General features: G+C 39.5%; 1 protein-coding gene across 2 annotated transcripts in view; it reads right to left on the bottom strand.

Annotated features, from left to right (window-relative positions):
- The window catches only part of UGGT1 (UDP-glucose glycoprotein glucosyltransferase 1), a 110,308-nt gene that overhangs the window by 11,992 nt on the left and 77,701 nt on the right, over positions 1-20,615 (bottom strand). For both annotated transcript variants that reach the window (XM_007127050.4, XM_007127051.4), the window contains 12 exons: positions 19,538-19,633; positions 15,359-15,461; positions 14,218-14,297; positions 12,265-12,454; positions 8,151-8,309; positions 7,525-7,610; positions 5,705-5,789; positions 4,476-4,564; positions 3,834-3,938; positions 2,489-2,573; positions 1,287-1,469; positions 11-171 (listed from right to left, as the gene is read on the bottom strand). In XM_007127050.4, the coding sequence (XP_007127112.1) occupies positions 11-171; positions 1,287-1,469; positions 2,489-2,573; positions 3,834-3,938; positions 4,476-4,564; positions 5,705-5,789; positions 7,525-7,610; positions 8,151-8,309; positions 12,265-12,454; positions 14,218-14,297; positions 15,359-15,461; positions 19,538-19,633 (1,422 nt within the window). The remainder of the gene's footprint in view (positions 1-10; positions 172-1,286; positions 1,470-2,488; positions 2,574-3,833; positions 3,939-4,475; positions 4,565-5,704; positions 5,790-7,524; positions 7,611-8,150; positions 8,310-12,264; positions 12,455-14,217; positions 14,298-15,358; positions 15,462-19,537; positions 19,634-20,615) is intronic.

Here is a 20,615-nt window from a genome sequence, read left to right as displayed (position 1 = left end):
TTTTCAGTACCTGATATGATACTTTCGCCCGGATAAGTGACTGGCCCAGTACCCCGACTTCCAGAACCTGTAGCCGTCCATTTCTCTGCGGCTATCACAGAAAGGAGTATAACCGTAAGGAGCACCGTCCAAATTGAAATCTCTTAACTCTTTCAAATCTGTTCGTACAATCTGAAGGAGAGAGGATCACAGTCGTTTGTTCAACAGTCATGCTGACAGCAGGTTCCAGAAAATACGGAGGGGAGCTCAGGGGTCAGCGGCACAGGCATGAGACCCAGCTCGAGCCTCGCTTCCTCCACTGATTAGGCTGACTGCCCTCACTAGCGTGTTAAGACGCTTGGCCTAGTGCTTGGCACAGAGTATTCTAAGCATTCAAAAAAAAAAAAAAAAAAAGCAGAAATAAAACAAATTAATAATTGATACATTGCACAGCCTCTCTGTGACTCAGTTTCCTCACCTAAAATGGAACTCTCAAGGGTTGCTGGGAGGACTACATGAACTAACGGGGAACGATGGGGAATGACGCTTGGCACACACTAAGTGCTCAGCAAGGATCAAGTGTGATTACATTAAAACTAGGAAAGCGTGCTTCAGGTTGAGCCAGTTGTGATATAAGTGAGCCAGAGGGGGCAGAATTCCCAAGAGCTGGATGAAGCTTTGTCCAAATGACTTGCACACATTACACCACTTCCATTCAGATGAGGAACTCAGGTTTCAGCCAGCTCAGGGTAAGGAGAAAGGCTGTAGGGTAGAAGTATATTTACACTTCTGAGTTTGTATGCTCTAAAATTTCTAAAATTAGAAATTTTAATTTTCTAAAATTAAGTGTGTTCCTTTTAATTAAGTCAAATCTTGACAGCAGGATGAACTTCTGAAGAGTTCCACATTATCAAGGCCACCTACTTGCACTTCCTCTCTCTTACCCTTGTCAATAACTTCCAGCTTTGGGGCAAATAATTGGAGATGATGGCAAGCACTGTGTTAAACTGATGAATTTCCCAATTGTTACTGTGTATGTTAAATGAACTAAATTTAAGATACAAAACTGCATACACAATGCAATCACAACTACGTAAAAGAGGCAACAGGAAAAAAGATGAAAAGGAGGTATGTCGAATGCAAATTTTAAAAGTGATCACATCTGGGTGATACATTTCCATATACTCTAAATAATGTAAACTAAGCATGTATTTTTCCATAATTGGAAAGATAAAGTCATTTAAAAATGGAAAGCAAGTCCAATGCCTTTAATACAAACTGCTGAAGCCCAGTCTTTAAGAGCTTACCTGATCGGCATCCACAAACAGGAATTTGTCAACAACCAGCGGGAAGAGCACATCCAGGAAGAGGATCTTGTAACCCCAGATGATGCGCTGTTTCTCAGTCTGCTGATGAAGCCACCGGGGCCATTTGTACTGAACAAGCTCATATTGAAAACTGTATTTGTTTGCCATATAAGGTATAAACTCCTATTTTTAGACACAGGGAACAACAATCATTTACTTTGATTAAGAAAAACAAGTAAGTCAACCAACCACGATTATGGCACAAGTAAAACACATTTACCAGATCAGTGGTCTAACAAAGAAATGTGACCCTGACTCACTCGTGACTACATAAAAGAATACATATAAACTTTTGTCAAATCCCCATTTTTTTATGACTTGTAATCACCACATGAGATGACAGAAATCTTTAAGTGAAGGCTTTTAGATAATTAATTTGTGTGTGTGTGTGTGTGTGTGTTTAAGGGAAATGGACTTTATCTGTCGAAACTTGATTTCAGTAAAACATTTTTTTGAGCTTGATTTTAAGCCTTTCTCACCACTAGGTCTAGCCCAGGGAATGACACGGCAAACCCAAGTACTCTGAACAAGGTTGCTGCCATTAAGTCTTTCAGATTCTACATGTAAGTACTTTCAGGGGACCAGAAGTGAATCTCTTCTCTCAGAGAGATATTACTGAGTACATTAAAAGCTGCTTGAAGAAGAACAACAACAACAACAAAGATGCAAATAAATCAGTTTAGATGACAAATACTAACTGATACAAAGCGGAAGACTTTCCAAGAGTGTTTTTGTTTTGCACAGCTGATCCTTTACTTCCACAGATCACTGGGTAGTTGTTCATGACAGAACTAACCATCCTTCTCACTGGAAACCTGTACTGTGCTTTCTAATTAAACAAGGACATGCACGCTCAGAGGAGGAATGTTACTCCATCAAAACAAAAGATACAGACTCTCCTCCTATGTTAGCCAAGCTTCAAACAAGTCATAATTTTGTGTTCAGTTTTATAACAACTATTTCCCCCAAACAGACCAGTCTGGAAGAATAATCAACACAGAATTATGCGGGTGAATCAGGGTAACCAAATACAAGGAAAATTTTTAAATTATACACATAACATAGAAGTAGCAAAAAGTATATTACACTGTACATATCTCGTTAATAAGCATGTTTTCCTTTTCAAAGCCTGAGGAACAAACCTTAAACGTGGGGGACAAATAATTCTTCAAGAACCAGAATTTCACAGGAGTCTTGGTATTCTTCAGTACTGATAGCATCATTATGCTGTCAAACAAAAGCAAATAATAATAACAATTGTCCAAATCTTTTCAATTTCAACAAAACCAAGGAGAGTCCATCAAGAGACCACTCAGTGTTCTTTGTGGCAGAGCTAACTGGTGGCTCCATTAGGCAAAGAGAGACCCTGAGTAGGGGACAATGGAAAACTGCCCTTATTCATTTTTACAGCGTTATCACCGGATGGGAAAGAAGGACTACTGATTACCTATAGTAATATACCAAACTGATCAAGGTGCATGTTTTAATTACGTGACAGCTTTAAATAAACTGCTTCATGAACTGACACATTAGTTAGGGTACAAATGAATCCTGGAGGCTGTGCTTAGCTGACGACATCACCCTAAAAAGAAGCTGGAAAAGCCCTGCGGCTCTGCGTCACGGCACTGCCCCCCACGGCCTGGACGGGGCCTGCCAGGGAGGAGAGCGGGGCGAGGTAAGGGGATGGCAAGTGGTTACAGCTTCAGGATTCCCTACTTTGGAGACAAACAAAAGCAAATTTTGAGTCAAGGAATTTAATTAAATTCAGTTGTTATGGACATCTGACATTACTATTCTAGGTCAGATATTATTTCTTGGGGGAATATGAGGGCTAAACATGAGTAAAATGACATCTTGATTAGTTGCTATACAAGATTTGTAGTGGAAAATTACAAGGAAAAAGAACCCTGGCATTAGGAAAGTTACTCTCAGGCAAAGGCCTTCCTGACCACTGACAACAAGGCGCCCTGAGGGCCTTCCCCCTGGCAGCCACTGTGTCAACCAGCCCAAGCCTGTGCCTCTCCTCTGCTCTCAGAGCCTGTGTGACCTCAGGCGAATCCTTCCACCCTCTGAATCTCAGCCTGTCTATAAAACGGAATTAAGATCCCTCCTGGCTCTAACATCCTATGAATCTTCAGAAGGCAGGTCCGTGGCCCTATTCCACCTCTATTCTCTATGTTAACCTCCTAATTTCTGGTTTAAGTGATGCTTGGCGGACAATTAAACACCATGCTTTATGATGTGTGCACAGTGATACTGAAATATGTTTATAGCCTTGTAATAGGTACACAGATGCATTTAGCTCCCCTTCATGAGGCTGGCTGGATCAAAACAAATACAATTATATATGGTAATCTAGTCACAATCCTTAGAGTGTGTCAAATACACAGAAGTTAAACAGGCAGAATCCCATAAAACACGTACTCCCTAAATAAGAATCCTGTAACAAATTCATGCATATATTCTGAAATAACCAACATGACTAACCGAAGAAATCTTTCATAGAGATGACCAGATGCGACAGAGAAAATATTAATTATGTCATCTTTCTCTTGTTTCACTTCCTCAGTCTTCTGTCCTCCTGTAAAGCCCCTATTAACAAGAAAGGTAAAAACAAGAACGCTTGAAACACTGGTACAGACACACTGCCCTTTAAGGGGAGAGGGAAGGAGACGGTGCTTCCCCATCCCTGTTCCTTCCCGAGAGCGCAGGGCCGGCAAAAGCAGCCCACAGGACGAGAGGTGGGGATGGCTGCCCAACGAGAGGGAGGCTGCCCATAGGGCCTCGTGTAGCTTTAGGAGAAGACTGGACACAGGCTAGTCCACAGAATGCAAGACATACAATGAAAGGTTAACTGAGCAATTACCACTCAGCTCTCCAAACAGCAGGCAAAATCCAACAGCAGTCAAGAACTAGGGCACAGAAGTAACCCCACCATGAGGGTACGATAACCTCTTTCAGTTATCAGTGGGAAACACTCATCTACTCTAAGTACAAGTGCAAGATTTCATTGCACAGAGCAGAATCTGAAAAACCCAAACAGGATTATTATACTCAAAAGAAGGGAGGGGTGGTGCTTATGTATCAGTTTTTCCTTAAAAACATTACTTCTTTATGATGCCAGTTTACCATTTGAAGGAGTCCCAAAATCCAGATTCATTCTCATTAGTTCCGTCGCTCAGCAAGTCTTCATTCACCATGTCTGCCTTCTTCTGAACCTGCAATCAGTCACACGTGATGGATCGGATTCCCCCTACTGGGTCTAACAGGCATGAGACTGATCTTCCCAGACACACACTGTGAACACGGACAACACTAGGGAGGGAATGATGCTGCCAGCAGGTACAATCCGCCCCGAGTCCAGGCGTATTCAACAACTGTGCTCATCATATCACATTAAAATCTTAAGTGAGGAGAGAGCAACCTCTTTTAATTAGACAATAACTGTTTTCGGTTTGAAAAACGGGCAGAGAACCTTACGGTCTGAGTAAAATCAGAGCACAATTCAGCAAGCTAACCGCTAGTTCTAGGGAAAGAGGGCAGCACACACGAGCTCTCACTGTCAGGAAGGAGTCATCTCATGTGACAGCCTTGTATCAGGGCTGACTAGTACAAACAGGGGTCGAATCTTCTCGACAGCACAGGGATCATTTTTCTGCTCAACTGTGTGTCGTCTGCTTTCGATTTTACTGTGTATAATGATTATTTATCCCATAATACCTTTTACTTGAATTTAAGGCACTAGGAACTTCAAAATTCTGAGAACAGAAAGCAGAAGTGAAAAGAAATTAAATAAGGCTACCATTTATTATTAGTGGTGAAATTCTCATTGGCATTCTTTCCAATCTTCTGAGAATAAAATCATAAATAATAATGTGAACTGTGGCTGTACAAGCAAAGCAGCATCTATGAAAACGTCTTATGTAAAACGAGACTGGTACTGCTCACTGAGATAACCCAAAAGGTGCAATCTCTCAGGTGAAGAAAGCCACAAACTCCTATTTACAAAAGACATTTTACATTTCAAGTGCATTCCTATAAACACTACAGTAAAATTCCAAAGGTGAATTAAAGTCTTGGGCTGGTTTCTTTCTTTTTTCTTCAGCTTTACTGAGATGTAATCAACAAATAACACCTGTAAATTTAAGGTATACAACGTGATGACTTGGTATAGGTATATACTGTGAAACGATCACCACAATAACAGCACTGTTTCTGGAGTTAACACATTCCATCACCTCACATAGTTTGGGGCTGGTTTCAAGATAATGTATTTTTACATAACAGCTACTAAATACCAAGTTACTGCTACTTTTACCAACTTTAATAGAGTGGCTGCCTTAATATACCAAACTCACCTTCACTTTAATAATCTTGCTCTTGAAGTTGTTGAGGACTACAACAACTTCATCAGCATCAGGTGGAGAATCTGTACCGTCGTGACTTAGAAAAGACAGGAAGATAGATATCACAAATCACAGGTCTCAAAATGCAGTAAATGGTCTGATATCAACCCCCCATATTTGTCCATCATCTTTATCATAAAGGAGATTTCTCTGAACAAATTATTTTCTCACAATCTGCAGGAAACCCCTTCAAGCTACGCAGAAGCACTTGTCAAAACCTCTATCCTTACACGTTGAGTATGCCAATCGGTCACAGCCCAAACTTCCTTCTCGAGTCCCTCTTCGAATGACCTTGCATAGAGTGAGAGGCTCCCAGCGCCGGCAAGCAGAAGATGAGCACGGAACCACTGTCTGTGTTCACAAGGTCTGAGCCAAGCACGCCGCCCTTCGATAAAGGAGCACCTGGGGGCCTGGGCCCCCGCACCGTCACCGGAAACGCATCACTACTGCTCTGTAATGGGCAAGTAGCAAGACATGGCTCTACTTCAGAGTTTTGTAAATGCTTCTGCTCTGTCCTTCCTGGAGGCACACAGCCAAGCCTAGGCCCCGCACTCAATCTGGCACCCATCCTCTGGAGGAAGAACTCTAACGAGCTCTGTCTGCAAGCAGACAGGGCAGAGGAGGAAAAACTGAAAATAGTATTTCCCTACTAATCAACTGTAATGCCTAAAATTACCAGTCACCAAATTTTAAGGTGAGAACTACAAAAAGCCACGATAGAACATGAATTCACTGGATTCACTGTCATCCAGCAGAGAGCAAAGTTCTCAGGCAAAGTTGAGATCCTGACAGGGAGCATGAAACATTCCAGAGCCTGGGAAGCACAGGAGGAAGAAAGCCTGCGACCGTGAGGTGCTGGCCACCGTAGGACTGGCCAGGAAGAGGGCACACAGCAGGGACGGAGTTTAGAAAGACAACACATAAGCTTTTGGGGAAAACATTAATAGGCGAAAACCCTACTATGTACAATGAAGATTTTACTATAATACAAAAATCTTCTACTTTCTTGGTAAGAAATATGCAGAAATCCACATAGCTTTCATGTGGGTCAGTAAAGACTATGAAGCTACGATGAAGACACAACAGGATGATGTTTTCAAATAAACTCTAACGGAAATCATTCCCGAAATGAATTGGCATGAACTCTTCTCACATAGCTTAATACTAATTTAAATTGTGCTAAGCAGAATTTAGATCACACCTTTTTAAAAGGCAGTATAATTTTTTTAAACTAACAGTCACTTGTAGCAAACCTTAAAGCAAAAAGCAGGTTACCGACGATGCTCTGGGAATCTTTCTGTACCACCTCAGACCTGGAAAGACAAGTGCTCGCACCAAGGTTCCACGGCCAAAGCTTACATGTCTTGTCAATCTGCAACTCACTCAGGGTAGAGAAATATACTATCCAGGGTTGAAAAGTCTGACTGTTCTTCATTTCTTTTCTCCTTTCTTGAAATGACTCACTTTCTCATATGCCTGTGGTTTTCATCACAGTGACAGAATGATTTGATCCTGGGATACTGTTAGCACGAAAGAGTGACCGGAGGGTCAAACTTGACTATATATATTGTTAGTATTTACACTGCTTGTTATCCAATTATACCCTGACAAGTCTCCCACATTTAATTTCCTAGATAAGCACCGTTTCATCACACATACAATTGCAAATTAAATTCTTATTGCCTGGGTAATTGCCAGTGTAGTATTCAATTCAAGCTGATTCTCATTGCAGAATGTTCTAAAAAAAATGTACCTGCATCACTTAATCCTACCTGTAGATTCTATAAATGTCTTCAGAACGTCCCTTCCTTAGTCTGAGAATCCAAGCTCCTGGGTTGGCTTTTAACTGAAAATAGCCCTAGGACAAGAAGACAAGACAAATTTTAGTGCTCTTAAAAACATCAAAATGCTGTTTCTGAGGGACAGTTATTTCTTTTTCTGAAATATCAGTCACCTTTATTTCAAATAAGATGGTTAACAAACGAATGCAACTCTTAAAATCTACATATTAGAAACACTAGCAAAATACTGGCCTGTCAAGCCAAGAAGCCTGCCCTTTAGCTGTACTTCAGTGAAGAAGCAACGTATGATGTGCGAATAAGCTTCAAATCTCAAAAAGAAAAAAAGAGAAAGAAGGGAAAAACGCTGTCGGCTCATAAGCAATACTTTTTTAAGAGCCAATCTGGTTAGAGTAGAATATTCTAGCATGTTTTCCTTTAAGTTGTCATGTAATTCCAATCTACAAGTTTAACTAAACTGTTGATTTTTATATTGACCAAATTCAGTCCATCATGAATTTTAATCTCCCTCATGTTCAGAATGCTAATTGCTCTATCATAAATTGCAGTGCCCAAATTAACAAGACTGAGTATCACCACCGGATGCACTGATTGTTTACCAGATTAGCCATAACAATAGTGTCCACGATGACTGGCTTGGCTGAAGTTCCTAAGGTAAACTGCAGTCCCCGTGGGGGCTGGCCAGTGGTGATGTCATAGCAGTGACCTTCTAGTAACAGGTACTCCAGCTCATACTCAGCAGCCACTACGCTGTCCACCTGCAATATCAAAATTAAATCACTTGAAGACCTCTCAGCAATAAAAAGAAACAAACTACTGATACATGCAACAACACGGATGAATCTGAAATGCATATGCAAAGTGAATGAAACCAGACATAAAGGGCAACATACCATATGATCACATTTATAAAAAATTCAATAAGAGGCAAAACTATAGGGATAAAAAGCAGATCAGCTGTTGCCTGGGGCCAGGGGGAGGAGGAGGGGTTACCTGCAAAGGGGCATGAGAGAACCTTCTGGAGTGATGGACATGCTCTGTATCTTGATTGTGCTGGTAGTTAACAAGAGTACACAATTTTAGAAACTACGGTGGGTTGGAAGGAGAGTCAGGAAAAAGGACACAGAAAATAACAATAAGGAGATTATCCCAAAAGTACAGAGAGGATAAGATGCTAATCTACAAGAGTAGTACTGGGAAAAAAGCATGTAAGATAAAACTGCCGAATGAATGAACAGATCTAAAAGCAAATAATGGAGAAGATAGATAAAACAATCCTACAAGGATTAGCTCATATGAGAAAAGAGAGAAACAATGAGAAAGATCAGAAAAACATCAGAGAGCAATGCAAATTCATCTTGGCCTTTGGAATATAGCTGAAAATATTGCTATTCTAAATGCAAATGTCCAAGATGAAGTTAATGGCTCCATAATGGCATAAAACCATTCACGTTCTGCACCGACTGCCTAAATTATTGCTAATTTCTTGCAGAAAATAGGATACAACTACAAAGTCTTCGGGCAGCTTGGCTTTAGCTAATTAAAGAGTTTCTATCCCAGGCTAGTTGAGGCTTGGCTTTATTCGCTACCTAACCCGAACAGTGCGCTGCTTGGAGCCTCACACGTCACTGCAATGCTCCACATGCTCACAAGTCTCAGGCTCTGTATTTTCAATGGAACGCAGAGAAACTGCAGGAAGCCTAAGAAAGAGGAGCAAAATCTCTGGGACATACGGAAGAAACCTACTTTGTTTTTTTGTTTGGGGTTTTAAAAAAATATTTATTTATTTATTTGGCTGCGCCTGGTCTTAGTTGTAGCATGCAAGATCTTCGTTGAGGCGTGTGGTAACTCCAGTTGCAGCAGGCGGGATCTTTTCTTTTTTCAGTTGTGGCATGCAGGATCTAGTTCACTGACCAAGGATCGAACCCGGGCCCCCTGCATTGGGAGCACGGAGTCTTAACCACTGGACCACCAGGGAAGGCCCCGGAAGAAACCTGCTTTGCATTTGATCTATACTTCTGTGCACCATTCTTTAGTGCTTTGTGTGGTCTCTTCAACAAGAGTTGGTTCTTCAAGGGTTCTCTATTTGTTAAAAATATGGTGTGTATCTATGTACACATACACACGCACGTGCGCGCACACTCTCTTTCTCTCTCTCTCCCTGCCACCAACTTAGTACCTAAGGGTTTCTACTTAAAGAAACTAGAGTCATTCAACCTCATGATAAGAGGGCTGCTAATTCCTTTGGTAACTATCTTCAAGTTTCCAGTCTCCCAATTCCCCAGAAGACAGAATCAGAAAACAGGCTTCAATTGTAATAAGAGATATTTAAGGCAGACACAGAGACAAATGTTTTAAAAAAGGAAGGAGGCTCTGAGGCACCGTAAGCTCCCTGGAAGTAAAGACCATGTCTTTTAATTCCTTTGTTAATACACTCTGAGCTACGTGTAGAGTGAGGGCTGGGAAGAGACATCAGTGAAATGAAATTGCACTATCTCTGAAAATGGATTAGGGAAAAAGGACCACTTACCTTAGAGACTTCAAATACAGTTATATGGAAATAAATGAAACAGAGAACAGAAAAACAATAAAGAAAAACCAATGAAACCAAAGGCTGGTTCTTCACAAATATCAACAAATGGACAAACTTTTAGCTAGACTGACCAGGAAAAAAAAGAGAGAAGAGCCAACTTACTGAAATCAGCAAGGATAAAGGAAACATCACTATTCAATAAAAAAGACTATAAGAAAATGCTATGAATAACTATATGCCAACAAATTAGATAACCTAGATAGAATAGATAAATTCCTAAGAGACGCAAACTTTGAAAACTGACTCAAGACAAAATAGAAAATCTAAACAGACCTACAACAAGAGATTGAATCAGTAATTTCAAAATTTTCCAATCAGGCAAGAAAAGTATATAAAAGGCATCCAGATTGTAAAGAAAAAGTAAAACTCTATTTGCAGATGACATGATCTTATACAGGCTTGTATACTAAGAATGACAAAATATTGTTCAAAGAAATTAAAGACCTATATAAATGGAAAGACATCCCATTTTCACGGTTCAGAACACTTAATATTGTTAAGATGGCAATCTCTCCAAATTCATCTAGGGATTTAATGCAATCCCTATTGAAATCCCAGCAGCCTCTTCTGCAGATATTAACGAGCTGATTCCAAAATGCAAAGAACCCAAAATAGCCAAAACTATCTTGAAAAAGAAGAACACAACTGGAAAACTCACACTTCCTAATTTCAAAACTTACTACAAAGCTATAGTAAATAAGACATTGTGGTACTGGCCTAAGGACAGACACAGAGACCAATGGAATAGAATTCAGAGGCCAGAACTAAACCTTCACATTTAGGGTTAACTGATTTCTGAAAAAGATGTAAAGACCATTCAGTGGGGGAAAGAATAGGTTTTTAAAACAAATGGTGCTAGGGCAACTGGATATCCACATGCAAAGAATAAAGCTGGAACTCTGCCTCACACCATATACAAAGACTAACTCAAAATGAATCTAACTCCAAAAGAAGTAAAATGTAAGAGTTTTAAACTATGAAAGACCTAGAAGAAAACACTGGAGTAAATCCTTGTGACCTGGGATTAAGCAACAGTTTCTTAGATATAACTCCAAAAGCACAAGCAACAAAAAATAGGTAAATTAGACTTCACGAAGATTAGAAACTTTTGTGCCTCAAAGGACGCCATCAAAAAATTGAAAAGACAACCTGTAAAATGGGAGAAGATATTTGTAAAGCATGTATCTGACAAGAGACTTGTATCCAGAATATATAAAGAACTCTTACAATTCAACAATTAAAAGACAAGCCAATTTTTAAAAATAGGCAAAGGATTTGAATAGACATTTCTCCAAAGAAGATACACAAATGGCCAATAAACACATGAAAAAATGTTCAATATCATTTGTCATTAGGACAGGAATGAAAAATGATGCAGTCACTTTGGAAAACAGCTTGGTAATCCCTCAAAAAGTTAAATATAAAATTACCATATGATCCAGCAATCCCACTCCTAAGTATATACCCAAGAGAAATAAAAGCATATCTACAAAAACTTGTACACATATGCTCATAACAGCATTATTCATACTAGTAAAAAAGTAGAAACAACCCAAATGTTTATCAGTGACGTATAAATAAATAAATAATAAATAAAATGCGGTGTATCCATACAATGGAATACTACCTGGCAATAAAAAGGAGTGAAGTACTAATACATGCCAAAACATGAATGAACCTTGAAAATAATTTACGTGAAAGAAGCCAGTCACAAAATAGATGACCCTATTTAGGTAAATGTAATAGAACAGGCAAATCCATAGAGAAAGAAAGTAGATTAGTGGTTGCCAGGGGCAAGGGGAATGGGGAGTGATTACTTATGGGTATGGAGTTTTTTTTAGGGGTGATAAAAATATTCTAAAATTAGACAGTGGTGATGGCTGCACAACTCTGTAAATATACTATAACTACTGAACTGTACACTTTAAAAGGGTGAATTTTATGGTATGTGAATTAGATCTATTAGGCTGTTATTTATAAAAATACAATTATACCTGAACACTACTGTCTCAGAAGCCCACTTAGACTGTGATCCAGTCTGTTCAGTCAGAGACTACCACCACTACATCTTCAACAGGCTTTACATGTGGTTAGACACTGGGAAGCAAAGATATCCTTACCTCTTCTAAGTAAATGTTATCAAGGTCATATGGCGTTCTGACAGACTCTACCATCCAACTCTCAGGTGTGTTCAAGTTCAGAGTGAACAGAGGAGACTGTGGCATATCCAAAAATTTTGCTATTGGACCCTTAGCAAAGCTATTGTCTGAAGTAAAAGAAATCTCTGCTTCCAAGACATAACGGTAAAAGCTGAAATGGAAAAGAAAGATGTGAATTTTTTTTCAATGCAACCACAGTCCTTGAGTTTACACACATCCACACAGGTAAACAACTGGCTTAAGACAAACTGGATTTGGAAGGGCTTCCTTCCAGACTGAGAAGTGTTTCCAAAACTACCTCTTGACCTAACTATACGTCCTGTGGTTGTTGCAGACGGGAGAGGAGAGCAGGGGAGGTGGGGCTGGGAGGGGAGGTCCTTCCTTCCTGCCCTGTTGGGGGATGGGGGGATGGGGGTAGCCGCTGCTGGAGTCACAGTCATGTCCTGAGCACTTGCCTCCCCTTGGTGAAAGAAACTCACTTTCCTTTCTCTCAAAAACAAAGTCCTAAATGGTGGCTGAGTTCTCAGGCGTGCCCTGAAAACACTGTATGCAATCATTTAAACATTGCTCCTATCTGAGGATAATGGTGAAAGCTGGAACCCTTCTGTCACTTTCAAACATGGCTTCAATTCACTCAGAATCTAACCTATAGAAGCCAGCACATTCGCAAGGTGGCAATTTACCACAGCCCCCAGATGTGCTACACTATTACTACTGACTACTTTCCAGGCAACCTGTTTCACAAATGACCATTCCAAAGCTCAGAGAGTATGCAGGTAAGCCTGCCTTCCTTTCACGATATATGCAAATGAGCCACATACATCCCAACTTAGAAATGACTGCTCTTCTAAGAAGAAGTATAGACAAGTGTCTTTCTACACCACAGCACATTTTAACGTAAATTTAATAGCTACATTGATTCAAATGTTTTTAGAGAATTATGTAATTCTGACCAAAACAGAAAAAAAGGAAAGAAAGCAAACCACAGGTGCAAGTGGCCTGGGTTAATTCCACTTTTTTTATTTTACTTTTTAAATTTATTTTTGGCTGCGTTGGGTCTTCGTTGTTGCGCGCAGGCTTTCTCTAGTTGCGGCGAGCGGGAGCTGCTCTTGCTTGCGGTGCGCGGCTTCTCATTGCAGTGGCTTCTCTTGTTGCGGAGCACGGGCTCTAGGCATGCGGGCTCAGTAGTTGTTCGTTGTTGCGCGCAGGCTTTCTCTAGTTGCGGCGAGCGGGAGCTGCTCTTGCTTGCGGTGCGCGGCTTCTCATTGCAGTGGCTTCTCTTGTTGCGGAGCACGGGCTCTAGGCATGCAGGCTCAGTGGTTGTGGCACACAGGCTCTAGAGCACAGGCTCAGTAGTTGTGGCGCATGGGCTTAGCTGCTCCGTGGCATGTGGGATATTCCCGGACCAGGGCTTGAACCCGTGACCCCTGTGTTGGCAGGTGGATTCTTAACCACTGCACCACCAGGGAAGTCCCTAATTCCACCTTTAAGTGCTCTCACGCTCACACTAAGTTCTTAGAACTTTTGATTAGTTCTTAGAAATTTAGGAAAACTGAACTTCAAAATAAGTGATTTTGGGCTTCCCTGGTGGCGCAGCGGTTGCGCGTCCGCCTGCCGATGCAGGGGAACCGGGTTCGCGCCCCGGTCTGGGAGGATCCCACATGCCGCGGAGTGGCTGGGCCCGTGAGCCATGGCCGCTGAGCCTGCGCGTCCGGAGCCTGTCCTCCGCAACGAGAGAGGCCACAGCAGAGGGAGGCCCGCATACCACAAAAAAAAAAAAATAAATAATAAGTGATTTTTTTTCAAACATGAGGTCCATATATAAACCCATTTGGATCCTTGACATTCAATTTCAGCTTTCAGATTGAGTGTGATTTTTTTCCAGGGGTTGATTTCTTAACCAGTTTGTTTTACCTTTTTAAAGGCATGTCGGAAAGTTTAGATTGGCAGTTCATAAATACTCTTAGATTCATGTTGATCAGCTGAGTTAAAACCTAAAAGAGCAAACCAAATGACAAAACATAAAAATTTTCCCTACAAAGTGACTGATATTTGAGATACAATATTTACACTGTCTCTTCAGAAATGTATCGACACTAAGTTAGGAGAGAGAACATTTCTTAATATCTCAAGCAAAAATACAAAGATAATAAATGTTATAAAGTCTGCACTGGATAAATCCCTAGAAATCACAGCTCTAGTGCACAATCTAAATCACACATACATATCACGTGGACAAAAACATGGGAAATAGGTCATTGCAAATAACTGCTCCCCATATATGTGGGGAAGCAAGACAGGCAATGGATATAGCTGTCTACACAAGGAAGAGCTTAAAGGTTCATCAGTGCAGCTTACAGACTATCATAGGAAAAAACACATACAAATACCCACAAAAAAGGTTAACTGATTATACTTCAAAAGAACTTTAAAATAAAAAACACAACTCAAAAAGAAATTGAGGCAACTATATTTTTGGCAGAGTTCTTTTAAAATTTTTTAAATTGCAGTATCTTATAACATATCTAAAAGACATTCTGCAGGGAATTCCCTGGTGGTCCAGTGGTTAGGACTTGGTGCTTTCATTGCCGAGGGCCCAGGTGCAATCCCTGGTCGGGGAACTAAGATCCCACAAGCCATGCGACGCAGCCCCAAAAAAAAACGACACGTTACAAAAAAAATGCTAGTTATAAGAAAGGAAAATGATAAAGCAGAATGCTTTTACCTTTTTACTCCTTGCCAATATAAAGTATGGCAAAAATAAATTTAATTCAAAGACATTTTGCTCTGAATAAAGATAATTCTTTTTCTTAATTACATGAAGTAATCAACCAAACTTGTACCTACTTTCAGAGGTTATTAAGTTGTTTTCAGAGCCATTACTAATCTTTATGAAAACATCTGCTCTGCCCAAGATGCCCTGTAATACTTTCCAATGCCATTTAAAGATAACTAAGGGAAAATGATGCTCGCAGAGAATCTCAGGGTATGGGACCACTTCCGGTAAATACGATGTGACACAGATGAAGGGAACTGCCTCTGCAGTTGTCCCTACCAAAAGCAACGGGGCAAGTCTCTGCGCTTCTCTGGTGACAGGGTCAACGACGGCCACGACATCAAAGTACGTCTCCCCTTCCTTTGGCCTCAGTTTAATTGCACTACAGAGATCAAAAGATAAAACATTAATCTGGAGACAAACAGAAAACAGTTGATTTCTTTGGGGGCAGATGGGGTGGGGAGACAACACATCCAACACAACCAATCAGCCCTCTTAACATTTCAAAAAAACTTTAGATCTAAAACAACAAGGTTACATGGTGGTCAACTATGTGATTACATCTACCACAAAGTTTAAAAACCCTCTAAAAGCTTCTGATGTTTGTTTTTGACAGTTACATTATGCCAATTTTTATTTCTTGGCAAGAAGGTTATGAGGAGAGAAGAAACTGACTTTTTTAAATAGTAAAAGGAACATAAGAATATTACAAAAACTTGCAAAAGAGTGAAAAAGGAAATAAATAATCATAAAATCTCACCATCCCAACTCAACCACTTTGTGGCATATTTCTACATAGTCTTCCTTAAATGCCTATGTAAAGATGAGATGCACCTACAGGATATGAGCAATTTTACAATGATTTCATTCCTTCCCCCAAAAGTTTCTTATAAAGATTTTTCCATGTTGTTATACATCAATATCCTGAATAAGAAATAATCTTCAATTTACCAAGTGAACCTGCTGTAGTTTACTCAAGCTATTCCTTATTGCTGGACATTTACTTACTTACTTACTTATTTTTAACATCTTTATTGGAGTATAATTGCTTTACAATGGTGTGTTAGTTTCTGCTGTATAACAAAGTGAATCAGCTATACATATACATATATCCCCATATCTCCTCTCTCTTGCGTCTCCCTCCCAACCTCCCTATCCCACCCCTCTCGGTGGACCCAAAGCACCAAGCTGATCTCCCTGTGCTATGTGGCTGCTTCCCACTAGCTATCTATTTTACATTTGGTAGTGTATATATGTCCATATTGCTGGACATTTAGATGCCTTTCAACCGGTAAAGAACTTCTCACACCCAGTTTTTTTCACACTTGGAAATTTCTTGAGAATTAATATAGTCCTAGACATGAGATTACTGAGTCATAATGACACAAATATTTTTGTGGCTAATATGTCTCGTCAACCACATTTCCTGAAGAACTAAACAATTTTACAAGGCCAAGAAATGAACTTCACTACATCTTGTCAGCATTAAGTTATACAATTTTTTTGTCTGGTCTTAGTTAAGTGAAAAAGGACAACTCCTAGGATTTCTGGGGAGAACATGTGTTTCCCCACATGTAATTTCTAGTTACATGGCCTCCTTCTAAAGCCACTTTGACTTAGGTGGCTTAAGAGCAGCCACCTAAGAAGGCTTAAGAGAAGCTTAATGTACCAGGAGCCTCTGATACATTTTAAAAAGGAATAAACTTGAAAGGATTTAAAAATACATCCAATTTTCCCAAAACATTAATTGCTTAATCAATGCTTATCTTTGTTTACTCTGAACACTATTTTAATGTGGTTCTGAAATTAATCACCACTTTTATGCAAAAACATTTACCCAATGGGCTGAAAACAAAAGTTCAAAACAGAACATAATAACTAATAAAACTGGGTAAACACGGTTTAAATGGTAATGAAGGTTATTTCAAATCTCAACTGTTTTGGAAATAACCATCAGAATAGCTTTGTGACTGTACTGCAACACATGCTTTCAATTTGATATTAATAATTCCAGCTACCAATAATTATTCCAATACATTTTTTTTACTCTAATACAGCTGTTCTCAAAGTGTGGCTCCAGACTAGCAGCATCAGCTTTACCCAGGAATTTGTAAAAAAAAAACCAAATTGTCAGGCCCCAACCCAGACTTACTGAACCAGCAACTCTGGGGGTAGGTCCAGCAATCTGCATTTCAACAAACTCTCTGAGTAAAAGCCAAAGTATAAGAGCCACTGCCGTCAGATAACTTGGACCTCTGTGGTACTCTAGAATTTAGAAGGAAGAGTGCATTAGAGAACAGCATTATACAAACTCTCACAAAGAAAACAAGAAGAGGGGTCCCAAACAGTCCTCTAGAGCACAGCGTGTGGGTCAGGCCCCTAAGCCTGGCTGGTTTGAGGTAGAGCACTGTACGGCATACCCATGTCCTGAGCCAGTGCTCTAGGTGACCCACAACAGACATCCTCAGAAACTGACCCTGTAAGGTCTTTTAACCACCCCCGCATCTCTGCAGCAAAAAAGAGGGCAAGACAAACACCAAGAAAAGAGGAATATTGGTGTGGAAATGGAGAACAATATAAACTGACAACACGATGTTTAAATACACTTGCTGTATTCATCAGAGAACAGACCAGAATAAGGCTGAAAGTGACAGACACAGAAGCAACATTAGGGGAATCACCCACATTTTTGAGAGGTGAGTAGAGCAAATGTCAAGGAACGCAGCGCTTCGCCAATCTTAAGGTACGCAGGAGTCACCTGGGGGATCCTGTTACAATGAAGATTCTGATTCGGGAGGTCTGGGCTGCGGCCAGGGACTCTGCCTTTCCAACAAGCTCACAGACAGTGCCCTGTTCCATGGACCACACTTTCAGGGAAAGGGTATACATAACCAGTAATTCAGACTTCTTGTTTCTTGCGTAAATAAGAAGCTTCTGACTTGAGTATAACAAACACTCATTTAACTAACACGACCCCAATAAAAATAACTTCTCTAATTGAAATTTGTATCATAATAGAATTTGTAATTAGGACATTTTAATTATATATGACTCATGGAGAAAACGATGTGCTAAATAGGGAAGAGGTCTTGCTCAGGTCTTGGCTATGATAGGCAAACAAGACGGCAGGTCAATTAGGAATGTTTCCTGTGGTAGTAACCAGACCATGTCACTTCCTGAAACCATAAAGAGTAAAGAGAGGATGGTGCTACTGGGCAAAATCCAACCAGGGTGATTATTAGCAAGGAACCACAGCCAGTGAGAAAGGAGAGCATCTCCATTCTAGCCTGGAATCATCAGTTCAAATTTTATCCCCACAAGGATTGGCTGTGAGAAAGCACAGGTCAATTAAACCAAAGTCCAATTTACTCCAGACTAATTAAATCAGAATCATAGGATTCTGATAGGATGCAGGCTTCTGCATCTAAAGCCTCCCTGGTGATCCTAAGGTGCAGTCAGGATATACACCTTCCTGGATACATCAACTGTAGACATTCTTCCTCAAGACAAGTTAACCTTAAATCTAATCATGAGAAAACAACCCAGACTGTGGGACACTGCACAAGACAACTGGCCTGGACTCTTAAAAAAGTCAATGTCATAAAAGACCAAAAAAACCCAAAAAACAAAAATAACACTCCAAAACTGTTTTAGCTTAGAAGAGACTAGAGACACAACAACTGACTGCAATGTGTGATCTGGACCAAACAAGCAAACAGCTGTAAAAAGTCATTACCGGGCATTGGAGAAATTTGAAAATGGACTGGTATTACATAATATTACTTTATTAAGGTTAAACTGCTGAGGTATGCTTAACAGTATTATGGAGATACTCCTAGTACTCAGGAGATATATGCCAAAGAATTTAGGCATGATATATAATGATATCTGCAACGTACTTTCAAATGGTTCCCCAAAAATGTGAGTGCATGTATGTTTGTATGCAAGCATATACTATATACACACACGGATAACTGTGGCACAATGTCTACAACTGGTGAAGCTAGATTAAAGATATTTGGGTATTCACTATAATAGACTTTCAACTATTCTCTAGGTTTGAAACTTTTCAAAATAAAAAACTGGAAAACAAAGACAAGGACTTCCTTATAATGCTATACATATTTTTATTTTACTGAAAACAAGACAGTTTTCAATAAAAAATGACACAAATGCTCTAACAACCTGTTTAATATCAGAAAATGACAACTGATCAGTTTCATTAAATGCATTCTGTTTTCTTAAAGGGTATATTCAGAACTATTTCAGATTTATTTAGAAATAAATGTCAACTTTTATGCAACTGAAATCTGTTACATGAGTTTTATATGTGAACATATAAAAAAACCACATGCCAAATTTTCCATTCCTGTAAGAGCTTATACACACACTTTATATGGAAAAATAAAGGAGCTGAGGTAAAGGTAAATATGCACAAATTCAACATTGATTCTATACCTGTGTCTGTCTTCGAAAAACTGGTACTCGATTCTTGCATCTCCTTTTGGTTGAGCTGACAGGAGAGCATCCACCTTCATTACCAAGTCACTCGCCCTGAAAGATGTGGTTGGTGAAAATTTAGCATCTCTTTTACTGAAGGTTTTCCAATTGTTGCTGAACATAATATAATCAACCTAAGTACTGAATGCCAACAAGCTGGTCTGAAGAAAATATAAACTTTGTAACAATTGGCATGAGAAAAAAGTACAGATTTTGTCACTGATAAGTTTTATAGCCCTGGGGTAGGTGCTGATTTTTCCATATGTGAAATGGAGATAATGCCTACTTTGCATGGCTCTTGTAAGTACTGCACTGGCGAAACACAGAAAATAAAGCACCTAGCTCAGGGCCCGGCCCATAACTCTCCCTCACCCTCTTCTAAATAAATTTATTACTTTTTATGATCATTAGAGTAATAATTTACCGAAAAAACATTCAGGAAAAAATATAAGGAGAAAATGGAGATACACACGATAATAGCATATTCAAGAAGTATTGATAACATTTTAGTTCATCATTCTTCCATATTTTAAAAAATATATATCTACACACACAAAAGTGGTACTATACCATTTGGTAACTTGATTTTTCATTTAATAATATATCATAAACATTTTGTTGGCTAATAAGTATAGGGGTACATCAATATTTTCAATGACTGCATAATATTATATTTATGGATACATCATAATCTATCTCACTATTACAATCAACATCACAGTAAACAACTTAGAAAAGCATTTCCTCTTTCCCCGCCCCTCCTAACTTGATTTCTAACCAAGGAAGATCTTGAACTAAATCATGAGACTGAAAAAATGCTCTAATCCGTTGAATTGAGGACTAAATTCTAAGAATGCTAAAATATATGTGAATATATTCGTGAATATATCTGAACTGGAATCAAGCCTATATATTCTCTCATCGAACCAAACAACTGTATCAAATTACATCTTTTGGTACGTCTCAATACTAACTCTGAATACATATAAAACAGGCCATTTGTTTCCTGTGATGTGTCAACACCGTCACAAAATAT

Source organism: Physeter macrocephalus, chromosome 2, assembly GCF_002837175.3.
Source record: "Physeter macrocephalus isolate SW-GA chromosome 2, ASM283717v5, whole genome shotgun sequence".
NCBI lineage: Eukaryota > Metazoa > Chordata > Mammalia > Artiodactyla > Physeteridae > Physeter > Physeter macrocephalus.
The sequence above is the reverse complement of the archived record's forward strand: the minus strand, read 5'-3'. Positions and strand labels throughout refer to the sequence as shown.